The 16,661-nt window shown below is 49.6% G+C and overlaps 1 protein-coding gene across 2 annotated transcripts; it reads right to left on the reverse strand.

The window, feature by feature from the left end:
* Positions 1-1,505: 1,505 nt before the first annotated feature.
* NUP85 (nucleoporin 85) lies at positions 1,506-12,314 on the reverse strand. Of its 2 annotated transcripts, XM_027895598.1 has the most exons (19): positions 12,248-12,314; positions 12,080-12,173; positions 11,791-11,953; positions 11,361-11,431; positions 10,833-10,876; positions 10,005-10,074; positions 9,363-9,484; positions 8,904-9,038; positions 8,469-8,591; positions 7,976-8,107; positions 7,550-7,656; positions 7,184-7,267; positions 6,959-7,024; positions 6,339-6,490; positions 6,130-6,247; positions 4,651-4,751; positions 2,936-3,087; positions 2,276-2,362; positions 1,506-1,692 (listed from the first exon to the last, which is right to left on the reverse strand). In XM_027895598.1, the coding sequence occupies exons 1-19, from the start codon at positions 12,278-12,280 to the stop codon at positions 1,591-1,593; spliced, it is 1,956 nt and encodes a 651-aa protein (XP_027751399.1). In that variant the 5' UTR covers positions 12,281-12,314; the 3' UTR covers positions 1,506-1,590. The 2 variants fall into 2 exon arrangements, with proteins under 2 accessions (XP_027751399.1, XP_027751398.1); XM_027895597.1 differs by having other exon boundaries at positions 11,791-12,173.
* Between the last annotated feature and the right edge of the window lie 4,347 nt (positions 12,315-16,661).

Consider the following 16,661-nt stretch of genomic DNA (forward strand, 5'->3'; position numbering starts at 1 on the left):
TGTAGGGTATCAAAACAGAACAAGCAGGCAAAGAAAGGAAGAGGCTCCCCAGGGCTGTGACAGGGCATGTGCTGGGTTAATGCCCTGTTTTCTTTGTTCCCTGTATTAAGTGGCAAAGTGCAATTGTTCCCACAAAGGGGAAAGCAGTTTTGCTGGATATCAGTGTTCTGTGCTATCAGGGCAGGAGAACTGACCCCTTAGCTACAATCTCCCAGAAACCAGGTTTAAATCTCCAAAACCTGGTTCCTCTGGCCCCTTCCTTCTCCCTCCCTGTTTCCAATCTCAAGCAGTGCCTCAACGAGCTCTGAGACAGACTGTTGTAAATGGATGGGAGGTTTTAACATCCATTAACACAAGCAACAGGCAGGTGCTTGGACAGTCCTTGGACACCCAGCTCTGCACTTCCAGCAGCGCTGTCAAGCAACAGCTCTTCTCAAACTGGGAACAGGAGCAGCATGGGGAAAAGTAGTAAACAAGGAGGAGACTCCTGCCTCTGGTAGGAAAACTCAAGAGTAGAAGATGCTGCTGGAATGAACGGTGGCTGTAAAAACCCATTGCTGCAAACACAGTTTGGAGTTATTTGTAGTTATTTTTACTGTGCTGCAGAGTGAAAATCCCTAGAGGTGACAAGGCCTGAGGCCTCATCAGAGTAGAAGCCCCTGAAGGTGGAATCCAAGCTCATGGAGAGCTCAGCCTTGTCAGCTCCCTGACATAGAAGGCAGGTGAGAGGGATGGGTGTGTTGTTTGGATCCTAAAGAAAGCAGTTTTAAATTCATGGACTGGGATAAAGGACAAGGAGGGAATTCTCTCTGTCTCAGGCACGTTCTTGCCAGCACTTTAGACAGAGCAGTTCCACTGCTTTCACTGCCTGCAGGTGGATCTCACTGTGACCTGGAGGGAGGCAGGAGAGCTCAGGTGCTTCCTGCAGAACGGCTCCATTCCCAGTGTTAGTGTTCCCAGCACAGCCAGACAGGAACACCGTGGTGCTGCTGCCTGGAATGCACTGTGGAAAGCTTTGGAAATTACACCATGAATGTTCCTTGTGTGTAGGGGGAGGTTTCTGCTTCATCCCCAACAGCCCTACCTGTACAGACCTCTCCCCTGCGTTTGTGCTGCTGCATGTTGAATAAATCATTTTCCCTACCTGGCTCTGGGCTGGCCCTTTCTCATCACGGCTCTTGGAGGGCGCTGCTGGTTCTGGAAAGCCTCAAACCCAACCCGTGGACTCAAGGCCATCCAAACTAAACAAAAATGGCAAAGTTGCTGTTTCTAAAACCCCAGTGGTGTAAGAGGTGGCCTTCATTTCAGTGCTGGGTGTTGAGAGGTAAAGAAACCAAGAAATGCAAGGAAAAGCTGCACTGAGGCTCATTTCACCAGGGGAGGGCTGCCAGGCCAAGCTGGAACAAGCAACTGTTAACATTTTGATGCAGCTCCTTCCTAAAAGTTAAAAATCATATCCATGTAAGGTCTGTTTATGGAAGACAAGAACAAATGATCAAGCAATCTGCAAAACAAGACATTTATTCTTTAGAAAAGTCAGTTTATGTACAGTGAGCCCCAGAGGAAGAGGAAGATCACATCCTGCCATCCTCAGGACCCTTCCACGGTGCCTTCTTTGACAATGACTCGTGCAAGATTCCGTGCCAGAGCAAGTCTCAGCATTTCCACTTTGGTGGTCTCGACATCATCCTCCTGGAAGGGAGCAGAGCTTGGGTGAGAGGACTGCACACAGTAATGAGCTGGAACAGAGTCTCTCTCTGGGTTTGGAAAGTAAGGATGCAGGTCATTAAGAGGGAGAGTCCCTGTGTATTTACCTGTTACAGGGACTCCCAAAACCAGCAAGAGCTACATTTCCTACTTTACAGCTCAACCCAGGACAGCAGTGCCAAGCCTTTTCATTCCCTGGCAGCTGCAGGGGTTTGCATGTGCAGCAAATGGCTCCCTGTTCCCTGCCTGGAACGCACAGAGCTGGAGCTGCTGGATGGCAGCACCTCAGCTTTTCACTGCCTGTGGAATTTGCAATTATTTATCTTGGAAAAGCATCACAGTCTAATCCAAACCGACAGAACAGAGGAGTGGGAGCTCTCCTGCACTGGGTTTGAGAATACTTCTGGCCTGATGTCTTGATGATGCCTCATTTGGCTGCCCTTGAACACCCTGTGCCAGCCTGTCCCTCTCTTCTGCCCTCATGTAGGAATAGAAACGCAGAGCTTTCCTGACACTCCCCACAGCCCCCCACTTCATTATCCAGTTGTCCTCAAAACAAAATTCCTACCTGGAATTTCTGCTTATCCGGATTTCCTGCAGTCAGGTCTTCCAGGCATCGCATCAACTCGTAAGTCTGTTCTGCTGAAAATATGATCTGTGGAAATGAAAGTATTTACTGAGAATGATCAAGCTGAAGGACATCACGCAGTCTGAGAAAATGCATTTTGAGCAAGAGAATGCTTTCACACTCCCACAGATCCATTCTGACCCTTTCAGTCACAGGATCAAAGGATAATTTGGGCCGGATGTGACTTTGGGAGGTCTCTAGTGCCATCTCCTGCACCAAGCAGGGTCAGCTACAAGGTCAGAGTGGCTGCTCTGGGCCTGTAATTGCTGAATGGTCCTTTTCTTGATGGATCTTAAAGTAAAAATTGGATTAGAAGAGGAAAGCACACTAGAACAATCTTCAAGCCAAATACCCAATGGAGCTGGATGCAGCGTGTGCTAAAATTACCAGCACAGATCAATCCCACTGCTGTTCTAAAAGCGGGGAACAGAGGTAAGAATTGATTATCCCATCCCTGTGTCCCGTGGTGGGACACATGGAGCTGCCACGGACAGTTCCTGCACTGGAAATGCAAGTCCTGGGGCAGGAAAGGGGTCACCACTTTGAGATCCCTTTCCAGGAGGAAAGAAGGGATGGCAGGGGGCTCTGGTGTGTGCTCACGTCCTTCTGCTCCAGCAGCGGCAGCGCGTCGGTGAGCAGGGTCATCCAGAAGGAGCAGGGTGCGATGTGAGCCGTCATCAGCGTCAGCAGCAGCCGCGCCGCCTCCGAGAACCGCTTCTCGCCGTACAGCCGGTGGAACTCCCGGTACTTCCCTGCACAACACGTCGGGGGGGGGTGAGGGGACAGAGGGGCAGGGACTGATGGGCCTTTGCAGAACCACCCCCAACTGAGATATCTGAGCCCAAGGCAGCCGGATCTGGGGGAATGGGGATGTGGTGTGTGGAGAAGGGTGACAGCAGGGCCTGCCTGAAAGGGCACCAGAACCTGCTGCTGTGCTGGGTGAGGTTCAGGGTTTGCACCAGCCTGTTCAGTGGCTGCTGCTGCCTCGTGCTGAGTGCCTGCAGGGGAGCAATGCTCCAATGGCTTAGAGAGCACAGGGAATGTTCTTTTGGATACTGCAGAATATCAGGTCTGAAAGGCTGCGCTGTCCTCCTGGGTGCTTAACTGGCAAGGGGCATCTTTGCTAATAGGGAAAGCTCTGCTTTTGCTAAGAATTAGTGGGATCAATATCCAGCACGTGAGAGGTGGCTGAGGATGAAAGTGGGGTTCATTCTGCAGCTTTGTTTGTAGACACTAAACTGTCAAGCTCCTGGAAGTTCATGATTGCTGTTCAGATTCACCTCTGACTAAAGCTTGAGCTCAAGGCAGAGACATGGGAAAGCTGTCAAGCAAAGGTACACCTAATGCTTCTAAAATTCCAAAGGGAAAACAGGCAAAAGTATTTTCAGTTCTTTCAGGATTGTTTATAAAGAGCAGAAAGGGAAATCGTTTCTCTGGGGCTGACATGAGGGTCACGGGCTGACGTTGGGCATGCAGAGATGAGGGATTACCAGTTTGCTAAGTCATGTTTACCTTGTAGGCCTAATTTAGGATAAGGTTTAAATGAAGAAAATTCAGTTCCAGTCTTGCAAGCTGGGACCAAGTGGGAACAGACCAAACTCAGGATCACCCTCCCTGTAATGCTGGCATCAGGCAGAGGGGAGTCAATCCAATGCCAACAGCTATTCCGAATTCCTATTAAATTCTGGCCCCAGTAACTGGGCTTGTTAACTGCCACAGCACCAGAGAAGGGGGCGTTTTAGCTCAGTTTCCTGTTCTGGCCCATGAATCAGAGGCCACAGAGCAGCTGCAGGCAGAGGGGCAGGTCAGCACACTGCACTGTGCCAGGCAGAGGAGGAAGCTGCGGGATGGGAGGGAACCGAGCTGGGGCTCCTCACTGTCACTGGGCACAGCAGCTGCAGTGGGAGCGCAGGGAGGGCTCTTGTTCCAGGGAGCTTGAGACTGGCACAGGGAACTCACATTGTGGAGGTTCGGGAGAACTTAGTAAAATTCTCCCATTGTCAATGTAACTGAAAGCAGTGGTTTACTCTCCCAAGGAACACTCTAGGGTATCCCAGGTATTTCAGAGCCTCCCTCAGTAGTGATAAAGCCTGGAAAATGACTAAGGAAGGGAAGTTAGGAGTGTCAGGATTTGGGGCTGTCCTGCTGGGAGGACAGTGGTCAAGATGCATCCCAAATCACATTCCCCATTTGCCTGCCCCTCATTACTAAACCAGGATACAGCCAGATGGAGGAAAGGATAAATCCAAATAATTCCATGGAGTTCACTATGTTCTAAATAACAGACCAGTATGAAAACTGTAGGCAGGTCTCACCAAGGAATGTCAGCCTGTCACTGAGCAGCATGGACGGTCCCAAATTGTCAATGAGGTCCAAATCGGAGAAACACCCCCTTTCACAATAGTCCTTAAGGAATCTGGGGAGAAAGTGGAACACAGTGAAAGCTTAGAGGGGAGAACATCATCCACATCCATTCTATATCTCCTAATCCCTTCCCAGAAAACCTGATTGTACTTGACTGAGTTCCACCTTAACCAACCTCCTGTGAGGGTTTCTGAAGTCATCAAAGACTCCCTGGAAGCAGCCAATGAACTGGTGTAACGTGCATTTAACAGACACCCCATTTATTCTGCATTTTTGTGGTAGCTGAGATCTGTTCTTTAAAAAGAGCAACTGAAGGAAGGCACTCAGGAAGCTGAGGCTGGTGGATGCATAAATAACACTCCCAGATCATAACAAAAGCTCTATTTTTCTGCTGTGTGAAAAAGTTGATAAGCAGCAGGAACAAAAACAATGCTAAAAGCTTTTCATCTGTTTTGTCACAGCCTTCATTATGCTGCTTTTTGCAGAGCTGCTTCCTGTGACCGTTTTTTTTTCTCTCCTTCTGTTGAAGGAAATGTAACGATTCCCACTCCCTCAAAGGACAAATGGAAAAAAAAAAGCCCAAACCAAAGCTCAGAGCAGCAATCTCTTACCACTCCCTTTTCCACTGCTGAAGACACAGTGTTGCCTGGCCACCTACCCAGGGTGTCATTTCAAAATTATGCTCTATCAGTGAAGAGATTCGTACCTGCCTATTTCCAATCAGGAAAACCCACATGACATGGGTTGCTGGAGATTAAAAAGCATTAACAGAGTTGCCAGAGCTTTTGTTGAGGCCTGAGTTAAGTGTCAGCCTCCTCCTTGCTTTCACAAACCCCTTCCCAGCCTGGCAAGGTCAGGAATTGTGACAAGCTCATGCAGAACCAGGGAAACAATAAAACTTGCCTCCTTGCTACAAATTTGTAATTGTGGGGTGAGATTTTTAGCAGAAATGGTATTTTAAGTGACTCCCAACTGCCTTGTTTGGAGGTTGTGTGGTGAACTTGACAGGTTACAAATAATCTGCTCAATAAAGCACAGATGGGGATTATCCTCCACCCAAATCAGTCCCCTGGGTCACTGTCCAGCCCATCAAACAGCTCTATCAGAGCAAGTGAAGGGCAGTACAGAAGACAGAAATCACTGAAAGGAATGACTATCAAAGCAAGGTCTAAGAGGGTTGAATTCTTGGTTTATAAATGAAGATTGCTGCTCTGTCTCCAGCTGCCAGGAAGGAAAACAGCGTAGAGGACAGGCTGGGTACAGCAGAGGAGAGCTCTGAGGATGTGTTCCAGTCCACACACAGGTGCCTGCCCTGAGGGAGAGCTCAGCCCCACCTGCCAGCAGCAGCTTTCCTGGCCCTGGCAGAGCGGCTGCCTGCCCCGTCCCCCACCCTATTGTGGCAGCACCCTGGGGGTGCTGTCCCAGCTCACCGGTCCGAGATGAGCGTGGCAAATGCCGCGTCCTTGGCCCGGATGCTCCAGGACAGGGCCGAGCCCAGGCGGTTGTTCCGCAGAGCCTTCATGGCCATGATCTTGCAGATGCTGCGGACTGGGGAGGAGATGCGGGACGGGAGGGGGAGGATTAATTTTCAGTAGTTTCACTCGTATCCCTGCGAACAGCGAGACTGAAAAGCCCCCACCTTGCTCGTGCATCTGCCTCTGCTCACAGATCCGCAGCACCTTGAGGGCCTTCTGCTCCGTGTTGAGGGGGATGCGCTCGATGTGCAGCTCCAGGTACACCCGCCCGAACTCCGGGCAGTGGTCGAAGTAATCGACTCCCAACTGCCACAGGCTGGGAGAGGGGGGAAATGAACCACCATTCCAATCACATAAACCTTCAGTGAGCACGACAGTGAAGGAGTATCCCAGTCTGCATTAATAACTGGTAGCTCTGATTAACCTGGTGTTCAGACCTGAAATGGCTTTTCCTTTCTGCCAAGTGCCAGCTGCCTGTAATTTAACTTTGGAATACCACAGCTTTGGAAGGCCTGCAGCTCTTAAGTGTTTCAGTGCAAGTCACTCTGCACAGTGCAGGAGTGACTCTGCCCTGGTCATTACGTGTGATGGGCTCCCACAGACAGCTTTTGTCTTTCATTCAGGAAAGGAAATGTGCCGGTTTTGCATGATCCCTTAGGGATACCTCTGCTGAAATTCTAACAGTGACTTCTCCTTGCCTTTTTTACTTCATGAACACGCAGTTATCTGGTTTGGCTGCCCTGGTGTTAGTCTGTCCTATGAGTAATAAAACAGGAGCTGGTACCTGTGATGGGAGAAGAGTCCCGAGGCGTATTCCAGCAGGAGGAACTCACGCATGTTTGAACCAAAACTGGGGGAAAGAGAGAAAATAAACAGACATTGTTATTTGCATCTCATTGGGAAAACCTGCTGACATTACTTCACAAGTACTTTTAATTTCTGCAGCATGTTTTCTCGGGGGCTGCCTTAACCAGCTTAATCCAAATCATCAGTGCAAAGAAATACTTACTAGAGATTGTGAGACTGCAGGAGTTTGCAGTGGTCCAGCAGGTCAGTCAGGTGAGCCACGAACCACCAGTTGCTGAGGACAATGCTGTGTTTGAAGCAAAAGAAAGAAAAAACTAAGCCTACCACTGCCAGGGATTGTGTCAGGTTTTCCACAGGCATTTCTTACCAATACCCAGCTTTGTTACAGTGCAGTGTCTGGCTGCAATGTCCCAGACCTAATGGAATACTTTTAACTGCTGCCAGCTTCACATACTCCTGCTAAATTCTTTGCAAGGATGATCAGGTGGGCTGTACCCATATCCCCCCCCCCCAAATAACACAGAAACAATACTGCAGAACTAGAGAATCAAAAACCCTAAAACTCAACCTGCATTCCTTGATCACTTGATGCATCTCGAACTCAAAGGCTGCCATTAAAATCATGTCTAGAGGCTCGGGGCTGCTCTCTCCACCCAGGAACAGGTCCATACTAGACTGTGGAACAAGATGACAAGACATGATAAATTCAGAAGTTGTGAGATGGTAAAAGCAAGATTTGTTTGGATGTAGCAGCCTAGTTTAAGTTATTTTATGGGAAATAACAGGTTATAGAGACTGAACACGTTATTTTAGCATAAGAAAACTAGAAAACAATTTGCAGGAACATGACTGGTGACATTAGACACTGAAAAGTCCTCTTACAAACCCCAGGCAACATCTTACAGAAATGTCCTTGCTGTAAGATTTCAACCCTCCCAAAGATCTTCACTCAGTGCACGAAACTGGAGAATATAAAGATAATTCCATTTCCCACCTGTGCATAGAAGCGCAGCTCCATCGGCTTCACAGTGGGATGGGAATACAAGAGCCGGGTAACCAGAAAGTGGTACCATGTGGTCATGAGCTCCTTCTTCTCCAGGATGGCATCCTCATCTCCCACCAGGATCTAATGGGATAAAAACACAGGGGTCATTCTGCAGATTCAGTGATGTACACAGATGCACTATAACTCCTGCTTTGCAAAGGTGAGGATTTAATCAAAACCAAATAACAAAGATCCTTCTCTGGGCCCAGTTTCCTCATCAGCCTTATGGCCTTGGACAGGAGGAGAAACGGATCTGCCCAGGCTTGCAAAGGCTGTTGCAAACCAGGAACACAGGACAGGAGACTGGCCTGAAATCTGATTTAATGAACGCATCATCCAGCATAATAAAGTTACTTATGGCTACACTGAGCTCCTGCAATCCACAAGGATGGATTCAATACCTGTCCACAGCTTCCTTCCTTCCTTCCCAGCAAACACACACCTTGCAGATGGACTCCATGTGGGGATTGGAAGCGAAAGTCCCATCCTGTAGAAACCGCTGACATTCCTCGTGCCAGTGCTGCCATTTCAGCTCCAGCTCAGTCAGTGTCTGGGTGTTGCCAAGCTGAACAGAGGGTAAGAAACACGGACTAAAGGAAACACCAAGGCAAATCACAACAGGCACTTGGGCTGAACTCACAGTGGTCCCTGATACAAAGCTAAACATGGGGCTGCCTGTGATCCCTCTATATTGGTTTGTCACCTAACAGGCTTTCACCTGGATTGTTGGGTGTTTGGGCAACTCAAGAATACAAATACTGTTATTGTAAAGGAACAAGAGTGAGATGTTCTATTGGGGAATAATTTCTTACAGGGGACACACCAGAGGTGGCTCTTTTTCCAATGAAGGGCATGAAAAAATGCACTTTGTACATACTGTGGGCATGGGCATCTTCTTCATCAAGTCATCCAAGATTTTGTACATGTTCATTGAGGTGGGATTGGCAGTGACTTCCTTGGAGAGCAAGTGTCGTGCTTCGTCCATCCGGCCTTGGAGCACAAAGACATCCACCTGCAAAATCCACCCATCCATGAGCACCCGGGAAGGGCATCGGAGGGGAACTCTAACTTGTGATTCAGGCAAGTGCAGTGGACTTAAAATGCTTAAAACTGCTCATTCAGATACACAGTGTAAGTCTTGGCCTCCATGGGTGGTGAAAGTGGAAGGACCAGGATGGGAATGAGGATGATCTTTAGAATGGCTTCACCTTTAAACCTACACAGGCAGAGAGCAGCAGCATCCCAGTTCTGAGGTGTGGTCAAGCAGGGAAGAGGAAGGAAAGCAGAAAGGCACGAATACTCTTTGTTTAAGAATCTTGCAGGTGATGGCACTCACCACGTTCCAGAAGAGCTTGTGTTTGGATGGGTTCTCACTGCTCAGAACTTCCCGGACCATGCTGTCTACATCACACACGTGGAGCCGCACCCAGTCCAGGAGGCGAAGCAGGAGGGGACCGGCTGTGTGCACACAAGGTTTCCCTCTTAGTTCCCACCTCTTTGTTCCCAAAATGCTCTCTCAACAAAGCTTAAAGGTTTGACATCATTAGATGAGGTTCACTGGTTGGATTTCTACCTCCCACACTCAAGTTACAGAGCTCCCTAAGCTGTGGGAGCACCCGCTGCTGACAGGTTTCCCTGTGGCAGATTTTACACAGAGCAGCAATAAGGTCCAGCAGAAAACCCAAACCAGTTACTTGGAGAAATAACAGGGGACTCAGCTCATAAATCTTGCAATGCCAAAAAAATATTCCTGTTTATTTTAACATCGATTCATTACTATTAACTGAATATGAGGAAGAAATTTGGCATTAGGTGATTACCTTTTCTTCACATTGATGGCGCATTGACACTCAGCATATCTCTAAAACATATTAAACTATGACATAATGGATGCTATATACATTTTAAACAAATAAATATGCAAAGAAAAAAAAAAAAAAACCCTTCGGTCTTAACACCAGGATAGTTCACTGCTCACCTGCAGCTGCTTCAACAAACAGTATCTCACAGAGGTTCCAGATCAGCTCCATTGCAGAGAGAATGGAAACCTGAGGAAAAGCAGGGCCCGGTTTCAGAGTTAGTAATTATTCCAGTTGGGTTTTGTAACCATACAAAGGCATCTGCTGTCCACAGCAATCAGTTAAACTCAGTTTGTACAGAAAAATGTCATACTGACATTTCAGAGATGGAAATTAAAGGCCATGTCTTCTCGCCACACATTCAGCTCAGAAAGTATTGATGCTGTTTGTGTTCTGAAATGCAGCAATAATCAGTCACCAGTGGGCAATACCAACCAGTGCTATTGCCAGCCTTTGGCACTTGTAAGATTAATAACACAGAGAAGGAAGCAAGGCCAAAGGAGCAACATCACTGCAGCTAACAGGACAAAACTGCTGTGAGCACTCTGCTCGTCCCAGAACACTCCTGTGGTGTCTGACAGCCCACAGTGGACACCCAGAGCTTGCTGTGAGGCTCAGGTGCAGCTGGTTGGAATCTGAGTGTTGGAGAGGTAAAGACTCAGACAGGCAAGTCTGAAACTCTTCTGGTCAGTCAGCTTTGAGATGCCAAGAAAACATCACCCCTACAACACTAAATATATAAGACACGGCAGTGAAATGAGGTGTTGGACATCTTTAGAAGGAGGGGAACTAACTATTTATTTCCTTTTACTCTTGGCCATGAACTGCACCTCCTGTACTAAGACAGAGTTAAATCTGAAGTGCTTTATGTCACAGTGGTGGCCTGGTGAATTCACCAGCCAGAGATCCCTGTTCAGCTGTGAGTGGGTGACGTGAATGCAGGTTACCTGGGTGCTGTACTGGCCTTGCAGGGCAGGGTCCCGAGTTGAAACTGAGGGAACAAGAAAAGTCAAAGAGCAACACATTTACCTTTGACAGCCCCTTCTAGGCTCACAAATAAGACAGTAATACCTGATTACTCATCAAGCACAGACCTAAATGAGCTTTGTAAATTTGTTTTATAAATCCTGTGCAAAACTGGGTACGGCTACAGGGCACAGATGAGTAACATTTCCCCACTTTCTGGGGAAGCAAGCTATTAAACTGGATTCAGTTTCTTGTAAAACTGGAGCCAAAGATATGAAAAGGCTTAAGAGTCCCCCAGAAATCAGTTAAAATACTGTGGGGAAAAAATAATCTCTGACCAGATTTACAAACTAACTTGGAAATCTGTGGCATGAAAGTGGAGTCCTGAGAATTACTGAAACCTACCCATGCTATAGCACAGTAGTTGCAGTAACTTACCATCAAAATGCTACTTTTATAATCACAATTAGCGTTTCCTTTTCTTGCAGCAGGAAAACAAACCAACTTACCAGCTGCCTGGTGCATGTCCTCCATGCAGGCTCTTATCACCGACCGGTAGTTTTTACTCACTTGAACCAACCTGCCAGACACAAAAAGGCTTTGGTTGGAGAGAGCTGGTGGAGTTTTAGTCACATGCCTACTGCCCTTGCAAGTCTCTCTCAGGAGCAGCAGATGCTCCCAGCACTTGGGTGGCTCCAGCTGGAATCAGCGAGGCTGTGCCACACCATACATTGGCACAGGCTTGTCAGCGTGGTTATTGGAAAGATCGGAGCCTTGTTTTGTAACATCACTCCAAAACGATCATTCTTTCTGCTCTGCTGCTGATTGCAGAGCTGGTCAAAGCAGCCTGGCCAGTGGCGCATCCCTCACTGGAGGCGCCGGCCCGGCTGGGAAAGGGGCAGACGTGCCCCCCACTCTCCCGCGCCCCAAAACACTCACTGCGCTTTCCGAGACTTCCCCGCCAGCTCCTCCTCGCTGCGCTGCAGCCCCATGAAGATCCCGTGCGACTCGTTGAAGAGTTTCCGTAGGGTCTGGATGTAGATGTCCTGATCCCTGCGCACCACGAACACGCGGGACGAGCCGGGCGATCCCTCCCCGGTGTCTGCAACAGAGCCCGTCGGTGCCCAGGACCTGGGCCGGGATAGGGACCGGGGATGGGGACCGGGATGGGGATCGGGGATGGGGACCGGGGATGGGGACCGGGATGGGGATCGGGACCGGGACCCACCTGCGCGGCCGAAGCGGGTCTCGCACACCAGCACCTCGGCGGGGCCCCAGGCGAAGCAGAGCTGCCGGGCCGACGGGTCCGCGCCCGGCACCACCTGTGTGGGGACAGTGACCCGTCAGCGGCGCCCCCGGCCCCGAACCCGCCCCGCCCGGCCCGCCCGCCCCGCACCACGAGCGGCGGCTCCGTGTCCGCCTCCTCCATGGCCGCTCCCGCTCCCGCCGAGGCTCCGCAGGCCCCTCCGGGCTGCCCGCACCGCCGCCTGCCCGCCCCGAGCCCCGCGGGCCGGCCCGGCCCCCGCCCCGGCCCCGCCGCCGCCGCCCCGGCGGAGCCGCCCGCGGACCGGGAGGGAGCGGGAACGGCCCCGGGTCGGGACAGGCACCACCGCTCGCCCCGGAAGCGCCGCCCGCTGCCGAGGCCCCGCCGGGGCGGGACGGGCCCCGCTCCGCCCCCAGCCCGAGCTCTATACCGCCGGAGCCGCGTCCCCGGAACGGGCTGGGGCTGCCCCGGCGGGGCTCTGAGAGTCCGCGTGGGGAGCGGGGGAATGGGGCGTGTGGAGGGATGCAGGGATGGAGGGAGGGATGCAGGGATGGATGGATGCAGGGATGGATGGATGGAGGGAGGGAGGGATGCAGGGATGGATGGATGCAGGGATGGATGCAGGGATGGGTGGATGGATGGATGGAGGGAGGGATGCAGGGATGGATGGATGCAAGGATGGATGCAGGGATGGATGGATGCAAGGATGGACGGACGGATGGATGGAGGGAGGGAGGCCGCCCCATCTCGCTCTACCTCATTTCCCTCTTAGGAGGGATTCAGTGCACTGTGGGTGCGGGGCTGGCCCCCAGTGATCAGCTGGTCAATCAGTGTTCAAGAATTGCAGGATGGGTCAGGTTGGAGGGGACATCTGGTCAGTGGGGTCATCTGTTCCCACCTCCCTGCTCCAGCAGGGTCATCCCAGAGCACACGGCACAGGACTGCACCCACACGGTTCTGGAATATCTCCAGTGACAGTTCTGGGAGACTCCACAGCCTCTCTGGACAATCTGGGCCTGTGCTCAGTCACTGCACAGCGTTGTCTTTGTGCTCACTTCACTGACTGCCGTGTAATAACCAGTTTCTCATTTCTATGAACACAAAAAAACACATGCAGGTACGTGAGCCTGCAGGATGTTGAAGGTGACACTCTCTGGAGCTCTCAGGTGACCTCACTGATAAAGCTGACTAATCAAATTACGTGCCCTGTGACTTCAGTGGATTGGGGAAGGACTCACAATGGAGCAGGATCCCAGCAGGAAGAACTCCTGCTGTGCCTTATTCAATTACTCAGGGTCCGGGTGAAGGTCGGTACCCCCTGGGCAGAGGTGGCTGCTGGAAGCTGTGTCATCAGCTTTCTGCTGATGCTGGGAGCTCACATGCCATGGGAGTCAACTTGAGTATCCCTTGATACCTTGGTGTGATAAAACACTAACTGCATCCTGCTCCTCCCATCCTGCTCTCCTTCCCACCTCTGTGCACTCCTCACTTTTTGCCTGTGCCTCCCAATAACCAAGTTGTCCAATGCTACACTTTTTAAGACAAATATTAGCAGTGCTGTCTTGCTGACCTCACAGCTGGAACCAGTCCCTCTCAGGCTGGTGCTTTTCAGAGACGCTCACTTAAAAATTAATTTTTCAAGATAGCGTAAATCATCCGCTGTCCTCGTATGACAAATGCTGCAACACTCCACGGCTAAATTGCCCTTTTTTACTTATCAGCTGCTGCATCCATCATTTCCAATAAAAATAAAGCCAGCAGTTATCTCTGGCAAAGTGCATGTCGTCTCACCAGCTGTATTGAGAAAGGAAGTGGTGTCTGCTCAGGTCAGCAGGATTGGCTTGTTGCAGGGTAGGAGAACTTAAATGCTCAGAAAGCTGCTTGAGAAACGGACTCATCAGTTTTAAATACCTCACTTTTTATTGTGTGTAAGGGTCCTGGGTTTTGTTACTGGGGATGTGCATATATTTCTAATCTCTGTTGTACAAAATCAAACTCAGCTCTTGTCTTACAAAATGGAGCTGCTCTGTGCTGGTGACTTCTGAGGATGTTAGTGGGGATGCCTAGATCTAAAATGGCTCCAGACACAAATGAAAACTGGATGAAAACCCAGCAGTAAGAGGCCTCCTGCCTCCACTCCTCAAGGGTAAGGTGCTGCTTCTACAACTGCGTAAGTTTCTTATGACTGGCAGAATATAGATGGAATATACCCTGTGTAGGGAACACGGCCCTGCCTGCAGCCCAAAGGCAGGTGACCAACCTTCACCACCTGTATTGCAAGGCCTGATGACCCCAGAGAGTGCCTGTCCCTCACTGGTGTTTTTTTTTCTTCCTCAGCACGGAGAGAGAAGTGTTGATGGCTGAGGTGGTGGATCTTCTGCAGTGTCCTCTTCTGCTCCAACAGTTTTACTGTAAAATCCTAACATTTCTTAGTCCTCTTTTGAACCCTGGAGCTCTGCACATATCTATTCCTGCTCCCTGTCCCAAAAAGGCTTATGTGCCTGTCCAGTCCAGGTAATTAAGCAAAATTGGGATTGACTGTGTCACTGTGGAACTTCATATTGCTCAGAAAGGCTTTGGAGCACAGGCTCTGGGTCCAGCAAGGAAGGCAAAAGCAGAGAGAAACTGCATTGCTGTCTTACAGCCAGGAGAATAAGGAAAAGCAATAATAAAAACAAAAAGGTCTGATGAGGATAGGAGTTAGTAAGTTGTGAAACAGGAGGATTGGAAGCTATTTGGGGAACTGGGGAAATGATCAGCATCGTGAACAGCAAAGGCACAGCACAGGCAGGGCCCCGGGCAAAAGGCAATTTCTATTCCCAGGGCTAAGCCAGAATTTACGAAGAGCAAAGCCTGAGTAAAGCACTCAGACCTGCAGGGTCGGGGCTGAGCTCGATGCGCTCATTTACGCCTCCAAATTACTGTTTGCTTTCTGTCCTTGCCTTGGACTCAGTGCAAAGTAACACACAGTTCTGGAGGGGCTGGAGTTGTTTTGTAGGCTTATGCTTGCTGATGGGCAGGAGCACACACCTTCTGCCTGTAGCTGCCTTAATATCTTAAAAATCTTAATGATTTAAAATCTCGGTGTGAAGGGAATGCAGGTGGAATGCCTGTATTCCCTACCCTGTTCACTAGAGGCTGGTGAATTAAGCCAAAGAGCTCTGCAAGATACACCAAATTTCTTCCTTACAAAACTGCTGTACAAAAATTAAACAAAGCATGGAAATATTTTAAGACACAACACGTGGACCTCTTTCTTTTTTTTTTTTCCCCCGCCAGAGTTGGAATGTCTCAGGAATTCTCACTGGGATGCTTCCCTATTCACTTGCCTTCAGCTCCTTGCATTGAAGAGGAGGAGCTGAGAGGGACAAAAAGCTTTGCTTTGCTCCCCTCTGCTGCAGCCCCGGCCCTGCAGGACTGGCCTTTGTTGTTCCCAGTGTGGCTTCTCCCCCGCCGCTCGCTCCGAGTGCTGCCGGTCCCTTTGCAGGTTTTAGCACTGCTTATTGTCAGCTCCACCGAGCCTCTGCTTTCTCAGAGTTCCCTCTGTTGCTATGTAAAAAGAAAAGCCACATAGAGATGAGGTTTGTAGAAACCTGCTCTGTGATTTGGGATCTGTGTAATTGGCGGTGAGGCCAATGCTGGTACAGCTGAAACAGTTTGCAGCCTTTTTGAGCACATCTAACTCCTGCAGTGGCAGCGCAATCCCATATGTCCTCATAAAATCTAGAGTATTTTCCTGTCTTTTTTAGCACATTTGTTCTATTTGTGATGCTGCCTTAATGTGTGTCTCTCTTGAAGCCATTCCTGCCTTCAGTTCTCTCATGCCGTGCTCAGGCCTCAGGCAGTTTCATCCCACCTCCCAAAGAAGCACAGGGATCCTCAAGGAGGGAGGGGCAAGAAATGACAACAGCAAAATAAAAACAGGACGGTCGGTCGTGCAACATCAGCCTTGTGATGCCTTTCCTCACATTTCTCTGAGATGTTGCATCATTTCTAAAAATAGAACTTAAGGTCCACTGGGAACTGGCACTTGGCCTTTGTTCTCTGAACTACCCTGTGGGTTTGGAGTCTTGCTTAAAAATGCCATGGATGAGGTAGAAGAATAGAGAGGGGATTAAGGTGCTTTATTTCCTTGTCATGTAGTTCTGCTGCTTAGTGATGATGATGGACTTTAGAAGGTCCAAAGGGCTTGCCCATTGCTCTTCAGAGCTCAAATAAAAGGAGGCTGATCAACCATCACATATGTGAGGGGGATTTGGGCAGAAGCACATTGTCTTCTCTAGCCACAGGTGCTTCTCAGCTCCCTGTGACTGAAATAAATAGAAAAATAATAGCATGAGTAATTAAAGTCAGAGAAAACAGGCAGGATCAAGTGATTGGAACAGTCTTTTGATGATAAATCAAGGCAAATGACACAGGTAGGAGTGGAAGCACAGCTCAAAGGAGTGTCTGAGTCTCAGTCACAATTTGAAACAGCATCTGTTGCCTTCTTGGGTCAGACTGAGTGCTTCCAGTGCTTGGGATTTTTCCAGAACTGACTCAAGAA

The sequence above is a fragment of the Empidonax traillii genome, unplaced genomic scaffold (assembly GCF_003031625.1).
Source record: "Empidonax traillii isolate 1590-97213 ecotype Southwest subspecies unplaced genomic scaffold, ASM303162v1 scaffold462:size771534, whole genome shotgun sequence".
Lineage (NCBI taxonomy): Eukaryota > Metazoa > Chordata > Aves > Passeriformes > Tyrannidae > Empidonax > Empidonax traillii.

Coding starts and splice junctions, on each gene's coding strand:
- NUP85 (XM_027895597.1), bottom strand. CDS start 12,280: ATGGAGGAGGCGGACACGGAGCCGCCGCTCGTG. Junction 7,657..7,975: donor AGCTGCGCTTCTATGCACAG/GTGGGAAATGGA, acceptor CTTGTTCCACAG/TCTAGTATGGACCTGTTCCT. Junction 6,491..6,958: donor GGACTCTTCTCCCATCACAG/GTACCAGCTCCT, acceptor CCCCTCTCCCAG/CCTGTGGCAGTTGGGAGTCG.